This window comes from Myotis myotis, unplaced genomic scaffold (genome assembly GCF_014108235.1).
Source record: "Myotis myotis isolate mMyoMyo1 unplaced genomic scaffold, mMyoMyo1.p scaffold_m19_p_4, whole genome shotgun sequence".
Taxonomy (NCBI): domain Eukaryota; kingdom Metazoa; phylum Chordata; class Mammalia; order Chiroptera; family Vespertilionidae; genus Myotis; species Myotis myotis.
The window spans coordinates 129,701,072-129,717,187 of NW_023416346.1; the positions used below are offsets into that span (position 1 = coordinate 129,701,072).

At 43.4% G+C, this 16,116-nt stretch overlaps 1 protein-coding gene across 1 annotated transcript in view; it reads left to right on the plus strand.

The window, feature by feature from the left end:
- MID1 (midline 1) overlaps positions 1-16,116 on the plus strand; it is a 163,018-nt gene that overhangs the window by 127,493 nt on the left and 19,409 nt on the right. Inside the window, exons 6-7 of the mRNA XM_036305008.1 lie at positions 8,753-8,880; positions 14,621-14,764. Of these exons, the coding sequence (XP_036160901.1) occupies positions 8,753-8,880; positions 14,621-14,764 (272 nt within the window). The remainder of the gene's footprint in view (positions 1-8,752; positions 8,881-14,620; positions 14,765-16,116) is intronic.

Genomic DNA, 16,116 nt, shown 5'->3' on the forward strand with positions numbered 1-16,116 from the left:
CACGTGACTGTTTAGTGGGCAGTAAACCTGGCGTGGTTAGTGCTCCGTCAGTGCGTGTACTTGATCGGCATAAACATTACTGACCTTCACCGGTGCCAACACCTATAGCCATCCCAGTGGAGCCCAAGCAAAGCACCTAACACCACCTTAGTGACATCTCCATAATCAGTGCAGATGGCCTTGACCTTTTATTCATTCTAATTTTCACAGTCAACTGCCCTGCCCCTTAGACAAAACAATCGAATCCTATTGCTAGAAGACGCCAGACAGCTCCTTCATGCTGGTCTTTCTCCCCGAGCGGGAGTCTGCAAACTTTTTCTGTAAAGGACCAGAGAGTAAATACTTTCAGCTATGCTGACTATAAGGTCTCGGTCACACCTACTTAACTCTGCCGCTGTAGCTCTACAACAGCCTATATAGGTAATATGGAAATGAATGGGCGTGGCTGTGTTCCAATAAACCACATAAAAAACGGGGGGTGGGGGGTAATATGGGGATAAGGACACATATGTAATAACTTAATCAATAAAATAATTAAAAACAAAAACAGGCTAGATCCAGCCCACGGGCTGTACTTTGCCAACCCCTTGTCCAGGAAAAAAAAAAAAAATCACCATCTTAGGACTCTCTCCCCTTGAATTTCTTCAAGGAAGGAGAAAGAAAACTATTTATTAAATGCTTGCTTGTGTTGGACACTGTGCTAATTCTCAAAATATCACATAAAGGTAGGCATGGATATTTTCATTTTCATTTTCACCATTCTTTCAATGAGAGGAATATACAGTATTTTTACAAGTTTGGTCTAGTATACAACCGACTTCATTGTGTTATTTCTTAAATTTCCTTCTACGACTGGTTGGATAGTTTTCTCTTCCAAAGTATGTGGATAAGAGCCGATTCTCATCCCTCTTATATCCGTAAAATGATCTCCTTTCTTCTGTCAGAGAAGCCAGTTACTTCCTCATGACTTCTAAGTTCCAAGTGTTTAATTGTGTTTGTTGTTCTCATCTGAACTATATCTGATTGCTTCATATTCATCTGAAAATTAAAAACTGCACACAGCACTAGTACTCATGTACCCAGGACACTCTGCTAGACAAGCGAGTACACTTAATCATGCTTTCCAACTGGGATCCAAGAGTACCTTTCTCCAGCTATAAATCATGAGCTGTCCAGATGAAATGGCTATTGTGAACTGCCTTACTCATCAATCCCTAAAAATTAGATGAAGTATAATGGAAAAAGTCTCACATAGCGAGGGGAGAGAATAATGACCCCATAATAGTGACGATAGAACATTCTGAAAGAAGACCTGTGTTTGAAGTACAACACAAGCACATGCACGCCCACATGTGATCTCCTTCACATACAGCAGGTCGTATGCGGTTCCATTCAGCTCTACCTATATCAATCCCCACTCATCAAGAACAGAAACATGGCCGATTTCCCTTTCTACAAATGGGTTGTATATTATATTCTCAAGCCACGCTAATGTACAGTTCTTGGTGTGATTATGGACTTTTATAAAATTATGTTAAATAAGCAAAACTATTCACTAAATCCAGGCATAAGGAAGTTGGCCTCCTGCTTATGAGAAGTCTAAACCAGTGGTCAGCAAACCACGGCTCGCGACCCACATGCGGCTCTTTGGCCCCTTGAGTGTGGCTCTTCCACAAAATACCACGTGTGGGCGCCTACGTACAGTGTGATTGAACTTTGTGGCCCATGCGCAGAAGTCAGTATTTTGTGGAAGAGCCACACTCAAGGGGCCAAAGAGCCGCATGTGGCTCATTGGTCTAAACCACCATCAAGTTTGAATACATAGTGCCTGTAAACACGTGCCAGGAGTCTTTGTCCCTCTATTTCTTCTCTCTCTCTCTCTCTCTCTCTCTCTCTCGATCAATTCCTGAGCCTTTTTTCTTTTTCCAGCAACTGGAATGCAGTAAAACGGCACTGGGCTTAGACTAGGAGTTGGGAAACCTGGGTTCAAATGCCAGCATTGCCACTTCATAACTGATTCTTCGCGTTTATTCATAAGTTATTTCTCCTCAGAAAATTGGGCTCATGGAAGCTCTCTCTATCAGTAGCTGTGATAACGTTGATGACGACTCATATGTAAGAACAAACCTTAAGCATCATATATTTTCCATAATGTTGATTGGATTGATGTTTTCAGGTTTCAGTATGTCAGTACAACTCTTCCTGGCACGTCTTTTTTTAATATATTTTATTGATTTTTTACAGAGAGGAAGGGAGAGGGATAGAGAGTTAGAAACATCGATGAGAGAGAAACATCGATCAGCTGCCTCTTGCACACTCCCTACTGGGTATGTGCCCACAACCAAGGTACGTGCCCTTGACCAGAATCAAACCTGGGACCCTTCAGTCCGCAGGCCGACGCTCTATCCACTGAGCCACACCAGTCAGGGCCCTTGCATGTCTTTACTTCAGTGCTGGTCTCTGTCTAACTGTCTCTGTTCTTCGGCACTGAAGTTCTTCTCTAGGATGTGACTTCTTGGTTCTCTGCCTTGCACTGTGTCTGCCTTGGGCTGTAGTGCCTATATGCTTCTAAATCATCCTTATTTTTCTATTGAACGGTGGAAAGTCCAGAACAAACTTTTAATGCTGCAGACCTTCCTAAAGTTAAACTTGCATGCGATTTTTCTTCATTGTCAAATCACTAAAGCTAGATTCTCCTACAAGCTAAATCACACTGTGAAAGTTTTTCAATTCAGAAACATCAATAAAAGAGAGCAAGGGGGGCCTCAAGCTTTACATTGTAGGCGATGCATGTACTTTGGAATCAAGTGCTTGGCTCTGTGCTATTGCTTAGGACTGTGGTCAGCAAACCGTGACTCGCGAGCCACATGCGGCTCTTTGGCCCCTTGAGTGTGGCTCTTCCACAAAATACCACGTGCGGGCGCGCACATACAGGGCGATGGAAACTTCATGGCCCATGCGCAGAAGTCGGTGTTTTGTGAAAGAGCCACACTGAAGGGGGCAAAGAGCCGCATGTGGCTCGCGAGCCGCGGTTTGCCGACCACTGGCTTAGTAGAGCTTATGGATAATATTGGGCTGCTCCTAAGTTCCCGGTGGGCAGGACCTGCAGCCATCTTGTTTTCACCACTGTAGCCCCAGCGCATAGCCAACTGCCTGACATGAATAAATGAGTGAACAAATCTCTGAAATAGGACCGATGACTCCTACCGAACATGGCTGTTGGAGGGAGACAATGAAATCATGTATGTAGCCCAGCTCCTGTCACAAGATGTCCGTGCAACCAGTGCTCATTCTCCTCCTTCCCCCTCACGCTGTGGATGCCAGTGGACGGTGTCACATACCATATTCTCAAGCTACACTAATGTAGAGGTCTTTGGTGTGATGGTATATGTATCATTATAAAATTACATTAAATAAGCAAAACTCTTCACTAAATCCAAGCAAAGAAAAGTTGATCTACTACTTATAAGAAATCTAAAATTAAAACTACTCTTCATCCGGCCTGAGGGGCTTAGTTGGTTGAGCGTCATCCTGTGCACCAAAAGGTTGCTGGTTCGATTCCCAGTCAGGGCACATACCTGGGTCTCAGGTTCAATTCTCTCTCTCTCTCTCTCTCTCTCTCTCTCTCTCTCTCTCTCTCTCTCTCTCTCCCTCTCCCTCTCCCTCTCCCTCTCCCTCTCCCTCCCTCCTTTCCTCCCTCCCTCCCTCTCGCTCTCTCGCTCCCTCTCTAAGCATGTCCTCGGTGAGGATTAAAAAAATAAAATAAAAAGCCACGCTTAGTAGCAAATTATCTGCATGAAGAGTATGGTAAAAAGAAAGTTCCCTCTGGGCAGTATGCATTTTTTCAGGGTTCTTAGGAGGGGCTCAACTCCACAAGGGGACCTCTTTGTCCCTCACCAGCACAGGCAGTTCCAGGATCCATCAGACTTTCCCAGAATGCAATGCCAAGAACTCCAGCTGTCAGCTCTGGGGAGATGCACTTGATTATAAGAATCAGAGCACATCTGATGGATGGTTTTTTGTTTTGTTTTTGTTTTTTAAATCCTCACCCGAGGATATTTTTCCACTGATTTTTAGAGAGAGTGGAAGAGAGAGGGAAATACAGAGAAAAACACCGATGTGAGAGAGACACATCGATTGGTTGCCTCCTGCATACTCCCTGACCAGGGCCCGGGCCAGGGAGGAGCCTGCAGCCGCGGTATGTGCCCTTGACCGGAATCGAACCCGGGACCCTTGTGTCTGCAGGCCGATGCTCTATCCACTGAGCCAAACCGGCTAGGGCTGATGCATGGTTTTTGAAGTGTGTTCTGCAGGGTGTTAATTGGCGTTAAAACACCAAGGTCGAGGAGCCAAATGCATTTGGGAAATCCTGAGCTGGCCAAAGCAGGCCATGTCCGGTTTCTGAGGCCTCGTCAGGTTTTCCCACAGTAATGTGCCTTGTGGACTGCCCACCTGGGAGAGGCACAGTTAAGCGCCGTTGGCAGGGGTTGGGCACGGAGGTGGGGATATTAGGCAGGAAGGGTAGAGCGTCTTCCCCTGGCACTGGCTGTTTGGCAGAAACCTGTGAGCAGTGTAGCTCTCGACATATCCACCTTCTGGAAAAGTAGCCCCATGTGGCTGCTAGCAACTGAGTGTCATGGAGATTAGGGGCATCAGAGTAGACAGAAACGGAGTAATGTGCAGCACCCCTATTAAGCATCAAGCTGTGACACTGCCCTCATTTGCCCCGATACGTTAAAAGCTTAGTGCACATACCCACAAGCATGCACACACATGCACGCACATACACACACACACACACACACACACACAGTCGTGAGTGTAAAAGGGAGGAATTGAGAAAGTGGCATACACTGATGGCCCAGGTGGATTTTGGCAACTTATCTGAAAGGCCAGAAGATGGGCAACAAGGATTTGGGGAATAAAAACACAGCCTAAAATGTTGAAATTGGCAGAGCTCCCCTTGGCCGTCACTCCAATTAAGAATTTGAAATTGTAGCCAAAGATAAATATCTTGCCTTCCATAAAAAAATGTGTTGGTGTTAAAAGCTGCAGGAGTCTCCAAAGCGCCTTGCTGTCAGTCTTTGCCTCCCAGGCTTAGGAACTTCCAGCCTTTCCATTCCCATTCCCCAAAGTTCCCGCCATCCACATGGCAGGCATTTTTATCAGTGTCGCTGGACCAAAGCATGTTTTATTTCATTGCGTGTGGCCCATAGAACCAGCAGGAGCTTAGGAATGAAATCTATTTTGGATGAGCCTAAACAGAGGCTTCTGCCACTGGACAGAAAAAGTGCCAAAGCAAGATTACCTGTTGAGAGCAATTGAGATCCTCTAACCCAGCGGTTCTCAACCTGTGGGTCGCGGCCCTTTTGGGGGTCGATCTACCCTTTCACAGGGGTCGCCTAAGACCATCCTGCAGATCAGATATTGACATGACGATTCAGAACAGTAGCAACATTACAGTTATGAAGTAGCAATGAAAATAATTTTATGGTTGGGGCACAACATGAGGAGCTGTACTTAAAGAGCCAGAAGGTTGAGAACCACTGCTAACCTGTTGAGCACAAGATCTGTGTTACATGTGTATGTCAGGGAAACGCCATAGAAAATCAGGCACTTGTTTCATAATAACTCATTGCAATTCTCCCTACTGGACATCGTGACACAGAATCAATTGGGGTTTCACTTTGAAATTTCCATTTGAGGAGTTCAGTGGGCACTATAGCATTTCTTTGTCTTCATTTTATTTTTCAGTTAGAGTTTACATTCAGTATTATGTTGTATTAGTTTCAGGTGTAGAGCATTTCTTTTTTTCCCCAAAAAAAATAGTTTTATTGATTTCAGAGAGGAAGGGAGGGAGAGAGAGAGAGAGAGAGGGAGGGAGGGAGGGAGGGAGGGAGAGAGAGAGAGAGAGAGAGAGAGAGAGAGAGAGAGAGAGAGAGAGAAACATTAATGATGAGAGAGAATCATTGATCATCTGCCTCCTGTGCACCCCCACTGGGAATTGAGCCTGCAACCAGGCATGTGACCTTGACCAGAATCAAACCCGGGACCCTTCATCCGCAGGCTGACGCTCTATCCACTGAGCAAACCAGCTAGGGCTAGAGCATTTCTTTTAACTTTTCTGCATTGTTGCAAATTCTTTGGGCTCTTCAGTACATGGCATACTTTAAGGGCTTAGTAAGTATTTGCTGAACAACACCAGGATCTCTCTGAGTTTTAAGGAGTTTTTGTGTTTACGGGTCATAAGGAAAGCATTTTTAAAAATTATTTTTTATTGATTTATTTAGCGAGGGCGAGAGAGAAACATCTATGTGCGAGCACAACATTGGCTGCCTCCTGCTTGCCTCCTACTAGAAATCGAACCCGCAACCCTACTATGCACGGGCTGGCACCCAATCAACCGAGCCACAACAGCCAGGGCAGGAAGGCATTTTTTAAATACAGTTTGATCATATCCCTTTATTCATTAGTTTACATTAGCAGTTATGACCATATCCCTTTACTCATTAGTTTACATTAGCAGTTATTAGTCACAATAATTAGTCCAATTCCCTTGGGTGCAATATTTAGCAAACAAAATCACAACTGTTATTCACTGCTTCTTGGCAAAAGGGTAAGTAAGGTGGTGAGTGTAGATTCTCCACTCTCACTCATGCACTTATAAAGGGTGTCCCAAAATTCACGCAAGAAGTAATTTTGATAGAAAACACAGGGTTTTTTATATATATATATTTTATTGATTTTTTTACAGAGAGGAAGGGAGGGAGATAGAGAGCTAGAAACATCGATGAGAGAGAACCATCGATCAGCTGCCTCCTGCACATCTCCTACTGGGGATGTGCCCGCAACCCAGGTACATGCCCTTGACCGGAATCGAACCTGGGACCCTTGAGTCCGCAAGCCGACGCTCTATCCACTGAGCCAAACCGGTTTCGGCAGAAAACACAGGTTTATAATTAAAAATTGTAAATTGTTTATTGATTCATAAAGTATCCAGTCTAGGGTTATGTATGGAATAGCACATCGGGTAAATGGCCTCCATTCCTTTGCTGGCACATATGCAAAGCCATGGTCTTCATTGGTCTTCATTGTCCCTGCTCCTGGACCATCATTGGTACTTGGTCATGCTTATCAAATTGAAGGGATTGACATCAAAGGGCAACAGATATTAGAATCTGACTCAATAAACCAAGTAAAATTAGGCTTTTATTTGTTGTTGTTGTTGTTAATGCTCATGCAAAATTCAAATCTTGAGTGAATTTTGGGATGCGTGAATTTTGGGACACCCTTTAACTCTTCTTTCAGATCCCAATGTCATTCTGACGATTTTTCCTCTACTTCTCTCCCACTACAGCACTGAAAATGTGCCGGCGCATTTTGAGAATTTGACAGGTGTAAATTGTTTTTATTGAGGTGAAATTCACATAACAGAATTAACCATTTTTACATATGCAATTCAGTGGTATCTAGTCCATTCACAGTGTTCTACAATTACTACCTCTAATCAAGTTCCAAAATATTTTCATCACCCCATACCAGTGGTCGGCAAACTGCGGCCCCTTGAGTGTGGCTCTTCCACAAAATACCACGTGCGGGCGCGCACGTATAGTGCGATTGAAACTTCGTGGCCACACTCAAGGGGCCAAAGAGCCGCATGTGGCTCGCGAGCCACAGTTTGCTGACCACTGCTCCATACCCATGAGCAGTCACTCTACATTGCTGCCTTGCCCCGGCCCCTGGCAACCACCAGCCTACTTTTTATCTCTGTGGGTTTGCCAGTTGTGGACATTGATACTTACCTGTACCTTGCTGTAGGGCAGCGGTTCTCAACCTGTGGGTCGCGACCTCTTTGGGGGTCGAACGACCCTTTCACAGGGGTCACCTAAGACCATCGGAAAACACATCTATAATTACATATTGTTTTTGTGATGAATCACTATGCTTTCATTATGTTCCATTTGTAACCATGACATTGGGGGTCACCACAACATGAGGACCTGTATTAAAGGGTCACGGCATTAGGAAGGTTGAGAACCACTGCTGTAGGGTTTATAAATGAGAAGTCTAACCTGCAACCCTACGTGAAGAGGAGAAGCAGTGCATCCATTGAGAGCGTCTGTGAGAAAGCTCGTAAATATTTTCCATGCCATCTGCTGGGAATATGGTGCCAGAAAATGAATACAAGGAGAATGAAAATGAGCCAGACAAAAACTCCTTTTTTAATGTTTATTTTAGAGAGAGGCTAGCTATTGATTAAACTCATCCAATATCTGGAAACATTCTTTTTTCATCTTTACTTTGCCTTTTATGCAGTTTGAAATTTGGAGACTCCTCTTTGAAGTGGAGCAGGGTCGAGTCTGAAAGGAACAAACAGTTTCCCAGGCAGATGTGTGAAGAAATGCCTGCAGCTATGTGCTTCTCACTGGGGTTAGATGTGATGGGGCCAGGCTGTTAAATACACAGCAACATGAAATATGAATATTCTTTCTCCTCCATGGGGAATTTTCCCCCCCTCAATAGTAAAAAGGAATAGGGAAGCCATTTCCGGTTCCCCTGCCTTTTCTTTAAGCTCAAGTTCATTTGTATTGTGTCTCTGTATTATGCTGGTTCCATGAATCTTTTTAAGGCTCAGGTGTAAAACAGCACTATTTTTAAATTACATTTCTTTTCTGTGATTTTTTAAAATTGTATGTCAATATAGCGAAAGCCATCTTAACATTGCTAAAAAGTTGTTTTGTTTAAATTACAGAGTCTCCATGGCAACTGCATCTTCCCAGGTTCTAATTCCTGAAATCAACCTTAATGACACATTTGACACCTTTGCCTTAGATTTTTCCCGAGAGAAGAAATTGCTAGAATGTCTGGATTACCTTACAGGTACTGTATTTGTGGGTGGTGGTTGTTGTTTTATATTGTGTATATTCATGATACCACACTTTGCCACCAGGTCAGTTCCCTAAAAACCAGGGATACATGTAGGCTTCTGATTGAGGAATGGAGTCTAATAATCCCAGAAACAATTTCTGGCACTCTTTTATTCTCAATGAAAATGACATAGTCCGAGACTAATTGAGGATACAGGAAAAAAGAGAATCTCCATCATTAAAAGCATACTTACACCATTCCCTTCACTCTTAGAGCATGGGTAAGGCAAATGATAGCCTTGTTGCTCGTCAAAGTGATACGTAGGGAAACGTAGCTATTTTCCATTTCATGGCAGCAGGGCACCTGTCTCTTATAGTCCGTTGGCAGAGGAAAAAATGAAAGCTAACTTCGATAGCTAACATCACCCTGCCCCAATCCTTTGTATTCACAGCCCTGTCTAATCTTTGTAACATCAAATGGAGGTAGGGCATTATAACCCTCATTTTGCAATGGTGGAGGTCATCCATCTTGCTGGAGGTCAGATAGCTAGGCAATAGCAGAAGCAGGTTTTGGCTTGGGTCTGTTCAGACTCCCAAGCCCTCTGCTCTTTCTAGTAAAAGACTAAATTTCATCTTGGCCAAGGTCACCGCGACAAACAATTCCCCAAATCACGTTCGAATTCCTCGTGCCCTGTTTCAATCCTGTGCTTTCTGATAAGCATGATATTGGAAAGTCCAGCTTAAAAACCCAAAGCAACAACAAGAAAAAAAAACCTCAGGCGAGTCCTATTCCTAACCATGCTTCCCAATTTTTCTGTGCTGTTAACCTCTAAAGTGGGAGCTGAAAACACTGGCTGGGAGAATGTGGACTGTTTAGATGACCTTGTTTGTGTTAGCGGAAGCCACCCGTGCCTGTGGCTGCAGGAAGGCTCGGTGGATCTAGTGAAGCCAGATGTGCACTGAGCTCAGGCTGTGCAGCCCCCTGGGGACCACATCCCTAACTCAGCGCGGCGGCAGCATCTCCACTCCAAAGCCATGTGTGCGTGTTTACGGGAAGGCGGAGGAGAGGGGAAGCTCTGTGTGGCGTTGGTTTTTACAGTCTGCACAGAAAGCGAGGAGTTCTGTATTCAAGGAGCGTTGTACCCAGAAGATCAGTTTTTTCTTTGCAAGGACCCGAGGTGCTGCTTTCAGGCTTTCTGCATTTACAAGGGAGACACGTCAGCCCACCAGCTTTGTCTCATGTCATTCTTCTTTCAAACCATATCGCTCCTACTAAGGAAAGAAATCAACTCACAGAGCATTTACCAGGCAGAGCCAAACTTGATTTCAAGTATTTATGAATGTAATGCTGTCCTTTTTTAACCTTTTATCTCTGAGATGTATCTAAACTAACACTAGCTCCTGGCACAGCGGTTCTCAACCTGTGGGTCGCGACCCCTTTGGTGGTTGAACGACCCTTTCACAGGGGTCGCCTGAGACCATCCTACAGATCAGATATTTACATGACGATTCAGAACAGTAGCAACATGACAGTTATGAAGTAGCAACGAAAATAATTTGATGGTTGGGTCACAACATGAGGAACTGTATTTAAAGGGCCAGAAGGTTGAGAACCACTGTCCTAGCACTTTATGCGATGAGAAAAACATTATCTGTACTTTCCAGTATGGTAGCTGCTAGCCACGTGGGGCTGTGGAAAACTTGAAATGTGGATAGTGAGTTTTTACTTTTATTTAATATTATTAAATTTAATTGAAATTTAAGAGCCACGTGTAGTTTGTGGCTAATGTATTAGACAGCCCAGGTTTAGTTAAAATTCTCTTTTGGTTTTTATATCATTTAGCAATGAGTGTAGTTGCAACAGAAAATCCAATTAACGGTGACTAGAGCCATCAAAGAGTGTTCATATCATGAAGCGGGAGGACAGAGGCAGGTGCTCTAAGGCTGGGCAGGGTTCAGGGGTGACCTCGGACTCCACACTTTCTCTTTTTCTGCTCTGCCACCTTCATTGTGTTGCTTTTGGCCCCATGATTGCAACAGGAGGACTCCACCTCCAAGTATTATGCTCAAGTTAGAGACAAAAAGAGAGGGACAGAGGGGAAATGATGACAAAAACTTCCGTCAGCCAAGAGTGTCTTTGTTTATCAGGAGAACAGAAAGTTTGCTCAGAAGACCCATCTAGCAAATTTCAGCTTGTGTCTTGTGGGCCAGAGCCATGTTGCAAGGTCATGTCCAAAGGCAGAAAAGACTGAAAAAATGTCTGGCTGGGCACATGACCGTTCTGCACAAAATCAGTGTTTTGTTGACAAGAGTATGTCCTCCCCATTTCTCAATAATTGTTTAATAGTATTTCAGTGATGTCTGCCCATTCTAATCTCTCTGCGAATGCCTAAGTACTGATTAAAGGGGAACTGGGAAAGTAGTTTGCACTGACTAGTAACATGCACATCATATATCATCCCGATGGCTGTTTATGCCAAACTACAGACCATATGGGGTACCTGCTATTATGCCTTCTTAGCTGTCAACCTCAAATACAAATTTGGCCCATTTCTAGACATAACATCAATTCTGGCCATAACATACGATGCTTGGTTGATATTGCCAAGTCCAAATAGTTTATCAGACATTTGTAAGCAGGAAATGAAGTGTTTGTGAAGTATTAGCCCGCCATTTCTTGTGTCCTGTTTATGAGAGAGGCAAGAAAATTCCAGTTCTGGTACCCATGCCATGAATATTGAAATTGGCAGCATGTTCCTGTTCTCATCGACAGTAAATTGGGTATTGACTTCTCAGGACATAGCCATTGGGTTTCTAATCAAAACAGGGTTAGCCTGCCTGACTATAAAAACAAGATTTTCCCCCCTAGACATGCCTTTAAGTGTTATGTCAAGTTAATAACCCAGAGAGGGGACATTTCCTCCCCGACGGCAGCTACTGCCATGTGTCTCACAGCTACTTGCCCATTTTGGACATAAGTTTTCTTTACATTTAATCATGTATTGCAATGCAGAAGGAACAAATTCTTTCCACAGTGGTTGATGGAGAAATAATTCGATGAACTATTTAGATTGTGGGAAAATAAGTATTTTTCCACTGATTCACGCAGGATGACCCCATAGTAACAGGGACCACATCTGTACTAATAAAAGGGTAATATGCTAATTAGACCAGGCATCTTCCGGATGTCCTTCCAGACAAAGCCACGGTGGCAGGGGCTGAGGCAGAGGCAATTAGGGGAGATCAGGCCTGTAGGGGAGCAGTTAGGGGCATCAGGCCAGCAGGCAGAGGTGGTTAGGGGCGATCAGGCAGGCCAGGCAGGCGAGTGGTTAGGAGCCAGCGGTCCCGGATTGTGTGCTCACTACCCAAAGCCAAGTCTTTTCACATCTCTATCCCCTTTTTGCCCACTTCCACCTGTCCCTACCCCCTTTCTCTCTGGCAATCACTACCCTATGTGTCAGATATATTTTTTTAAATCTCTTCACCTAAATATTTCAGGCTGTACAGGACATATGGTTACAACTACTCAACCTTGCTGTTGCACAAAAGCAGCCATAGACAATACATAAATTAATGAGCCTGACTATGTTCCAATAAAACTTTATTTACAAAACAGGCAGTGGGCCAGATTTGGCCCAAAGCCATCATTTGCCAACCCCTGATGTCAAATATTATTGCCCATGCAAAGCACTCACTGCCTACTCTTTTTCTAGTTTTTGCTCACAAACTCTTCTCATAAAACCAGTTACTGAAATCTATCCAGTAGAAGTCAACTTAAAATCATTATTTTGGTAGGATTTAGACTTCTCTGCTGCAGAATGTGTTTAAGACATAAAACAGCAGCCTTCTCCAGTGATAAAGTTAACCAAATGCCAAAGAATCATGTTTTCCTTGGGGAAGGGAAATGTACTTCTTTGATGGATTGTTAGTCTTGTTCTTAATTTGAAAGATCACCTATAAATGAGAAGAAAATAGGGCCACATTAATACATTTTTTTATAAGCCATCAAAACATCTAGTGGAAGAAAATTTTCAAATAATTCTTTGGGTTACCTGTTAAGGGATAACAAACTCCAGTATTTTTCCATTTGGATACAGTTTTAAATATAAAAATGTATTATGGAATTGTACACTTGAAACCTATATAATTTTATTAACCAGCTAGAGGCCTGGTGCACAGATTCATGCACCAGTGGGGTCCCTCGGCCTGGCCTGCAGGGATCGGGCCAAAAACGGCAGTCCAGCATCCCCCGAGGGGTCCTGGCGTGCAAGAGGGCACTCTGCAAAGTTGCTGTCGCTCGGCAGCTCCTGCATTGAGCATCTGCCCTCTGGTGGTCATTGTGTGTCATAGCTACCGGCTGGTCAGGCAGTCAGTCGGTCGCTTAGGCATATATATATATATATATATATATATATATATATATTACCCCATACATTCAATAAAAATTAAAAATAATATACTAATAATAGTGGAGTTAGTAGCTACCCTTTCCACACTAGGCATAATATTTACTTTTTAAAAAAAAATTTAAGTTGATTGGGGTGACATAATATTTACTTTTGAACTGAGATTAATCTGCTTTATCAAGTTAGGGAATTCATTTATGTTTTATTACAATTTTTAAAAAATATGTGGCATTACGTAGCTCAGAGGTTGGCAAACTTTGGCTCACAGGCCAAATCTGGTCCTCACTTGTGTATTTTGTTGTTATTGTTGTTTCTTTCATTTTTTTTCCTCAATTGTTTTTATAAATGATGTTTGACTGGAACATGTCCATGTCCATTTCAATACAAATTGTCTGGCTGCTTTCATAATGCTAAGGCAGAGTTAAGTTGTTGCAACAGAGCCCACAAAGCCTAAAATATTTACCATCTAACCCTTTACCAAAAAAATTTACCATCCCTCTAATACAGATGAAACTAGAGGCCTGGTGCACGAAAATTCGTGCACTTGGGGGGGGGGGGTGGTCCCTCAGCCTGGCCTGTGACCTCTTGCAGTCCAGGAGCCCTTGGGGGATGTTCAACTGATGGCTTAGGCCACAGTCTGGCCTCCCTCTGTGGGAGGTGACTGGTAGGTAGATTGGGGGCTGGCTGGCGGCCAGCAAGCGGCTGGCCCTGCCCCCCATTGTCCCGCTACCACCCCCTCCCTCTGCCCGCTGGCACCTGCCTTGGCTGGCCTCGTGCCACCCACTCGCCTGCCCTGCCCCCCCACCAACTGGTCGTTCCACTATTTGGTCTATTTGCATATTACACTTGTATTATATAGGATATCAAAAGTTTATCTTCTTTACTTTTTGTTTAATACTTTTTGTTTTCCTTCATGGATGAGAGAGTATTGTTTGTTTAACCCTTTTCGGTCCAACGTGGAGGCTGACTCGACAGACCAGGTGCTAGGAGCAGGTCCAACGTTGAGCTGAGGTCTAGTGAGACAGATAACTTCAACATTCAATCCCATCAATTAATTTGGACCAGACTGTTTGAATTCCAAAAATAAAATTGGACCGCAAAGGGTTAACCTCTAAACATGTTTTCAGAATAAATAGAGATAAGTCCATGCTGGCAGGTTTAATTCACACTACCCATTAAAAATCACACTGATAACAGACCAACCAAATGTTGAGTTGGGGTCAGCATCTCGAGGACAGGAGTCCTGAGGGAGCTATTTAGAAAGGCCCGCTTTGACTGTCAACCATCTCTAAAATGTATCCCAGAGTTGAATGCTTCTCCATTGATGACCATTCTTGATGCCCACAGCTCCCAACCCTCCCACAATTAGAGAAGAGCTCTGCACGGCTTCCTATGACACCATCACTGTTCACTGGACCTCTGATGATGAATTCAGTGTGGTTTCCTATGAGCTCCAGTACACCATATTCACCGGGCAAGCCAACGTTGTCAGTGAGTATCAGACGCCCTACTGATTTCTCTGTCTGGTAACTGTTTTCTGATAAATTCTATTTCTGAACATAAACATCAAGGGAAGATGAGGAAAGAAAGAATGCACAATATTTATTGGCTTGTTTTTCCTAACCAAGAAAATGATAGCTCTAACTCGTACTGTACTAGTAAAAATAACGGGCCAAATAACGTCGAAAATTTATGGTCTCTAGCACACTACATGGATGAATCTTAAGTGGGAAACAAAAGAATATATGCAGCATGATTCTACTTACACATCCATAACTTAAAAATATACACTTTTGTTTAGAGATGCATGCATACGTGTAAAAACTATAAATAAATGTCAGGATGATGGCTGCCTTTGGGATGGGAGGGGAGTGGCACCATTGGGAAGGAATACATGGGGGATCATGGGGTTAACAGCACTTTCTGGCTATATTCTGGTTATTTCATGGGTATATCATACATTTAATTTGATGTACTTTTCTGAGTGTTATTTCACAATTTTTAAAAAAGGATTTCATAAAATGAACAGCTAAAGAATACCAGCTACCTGGGCCCATTCGGAGACCAGGGCCATCATTTGAAATGTCGGTAACTGGCTCCCCACCTGGGAAGAATGTCAGACTTTACGTGAAACACAGAGAGGCTCCTCTCTGACTTGGGGCCCATGAGCTATTTGATATCAGGGATAGTTCAATGATCTCACAGAGCAGTAGCTGGCCAGAGAGATGATAATAGAAACACTCCTCCCCACCCACAGAGTTACTTAAATTGCCTTGAGTAAATGGCAAAGGGCTAGAAGAATGGACTTTTCAGGGGAGCAAGTTTGAAACTTCTTTAGCAAATAGAAATAGAAATATGTCGAAGTAGAATAAAATAGAAGTAACTTTTCAACCAAGAAATGTTTTGAATAAATCCACATCAGCTGAATGTGCTCTTATTGTATAAACCTATTCTCTCTTTACACTGTTCTTTCCTAGCACAAGTAAGTCTGAGGCATGTGATGCTTAAAATAGAAATTTGATTTAGGATTAGTTAAAAGGGAGATGCCGAAAGACCCCGCTTCTAAAGGACTAAAGTATAAATGACCCATACCAACAAATGGTTCCCCCTGTCTTTCTCATATCCCCCTTTTCCAGCTTCCCCTCCTCAACCCTCTGCCTTTCTGCTCCCTAATTGGCCTGCCTTGGAAGCTTTTATGAAAATGTTACCAGAGATTGTATCAAACATTCATTTAAAAAAGATGAAATTCGAAAGATGGTCAGAAATTCCAAGACAATCAGAAAAGGACAGCATGAAGGTGTGAGGAGAGCAGATAGAAAATGGAGGGGCCCTAGTTGGTTTTG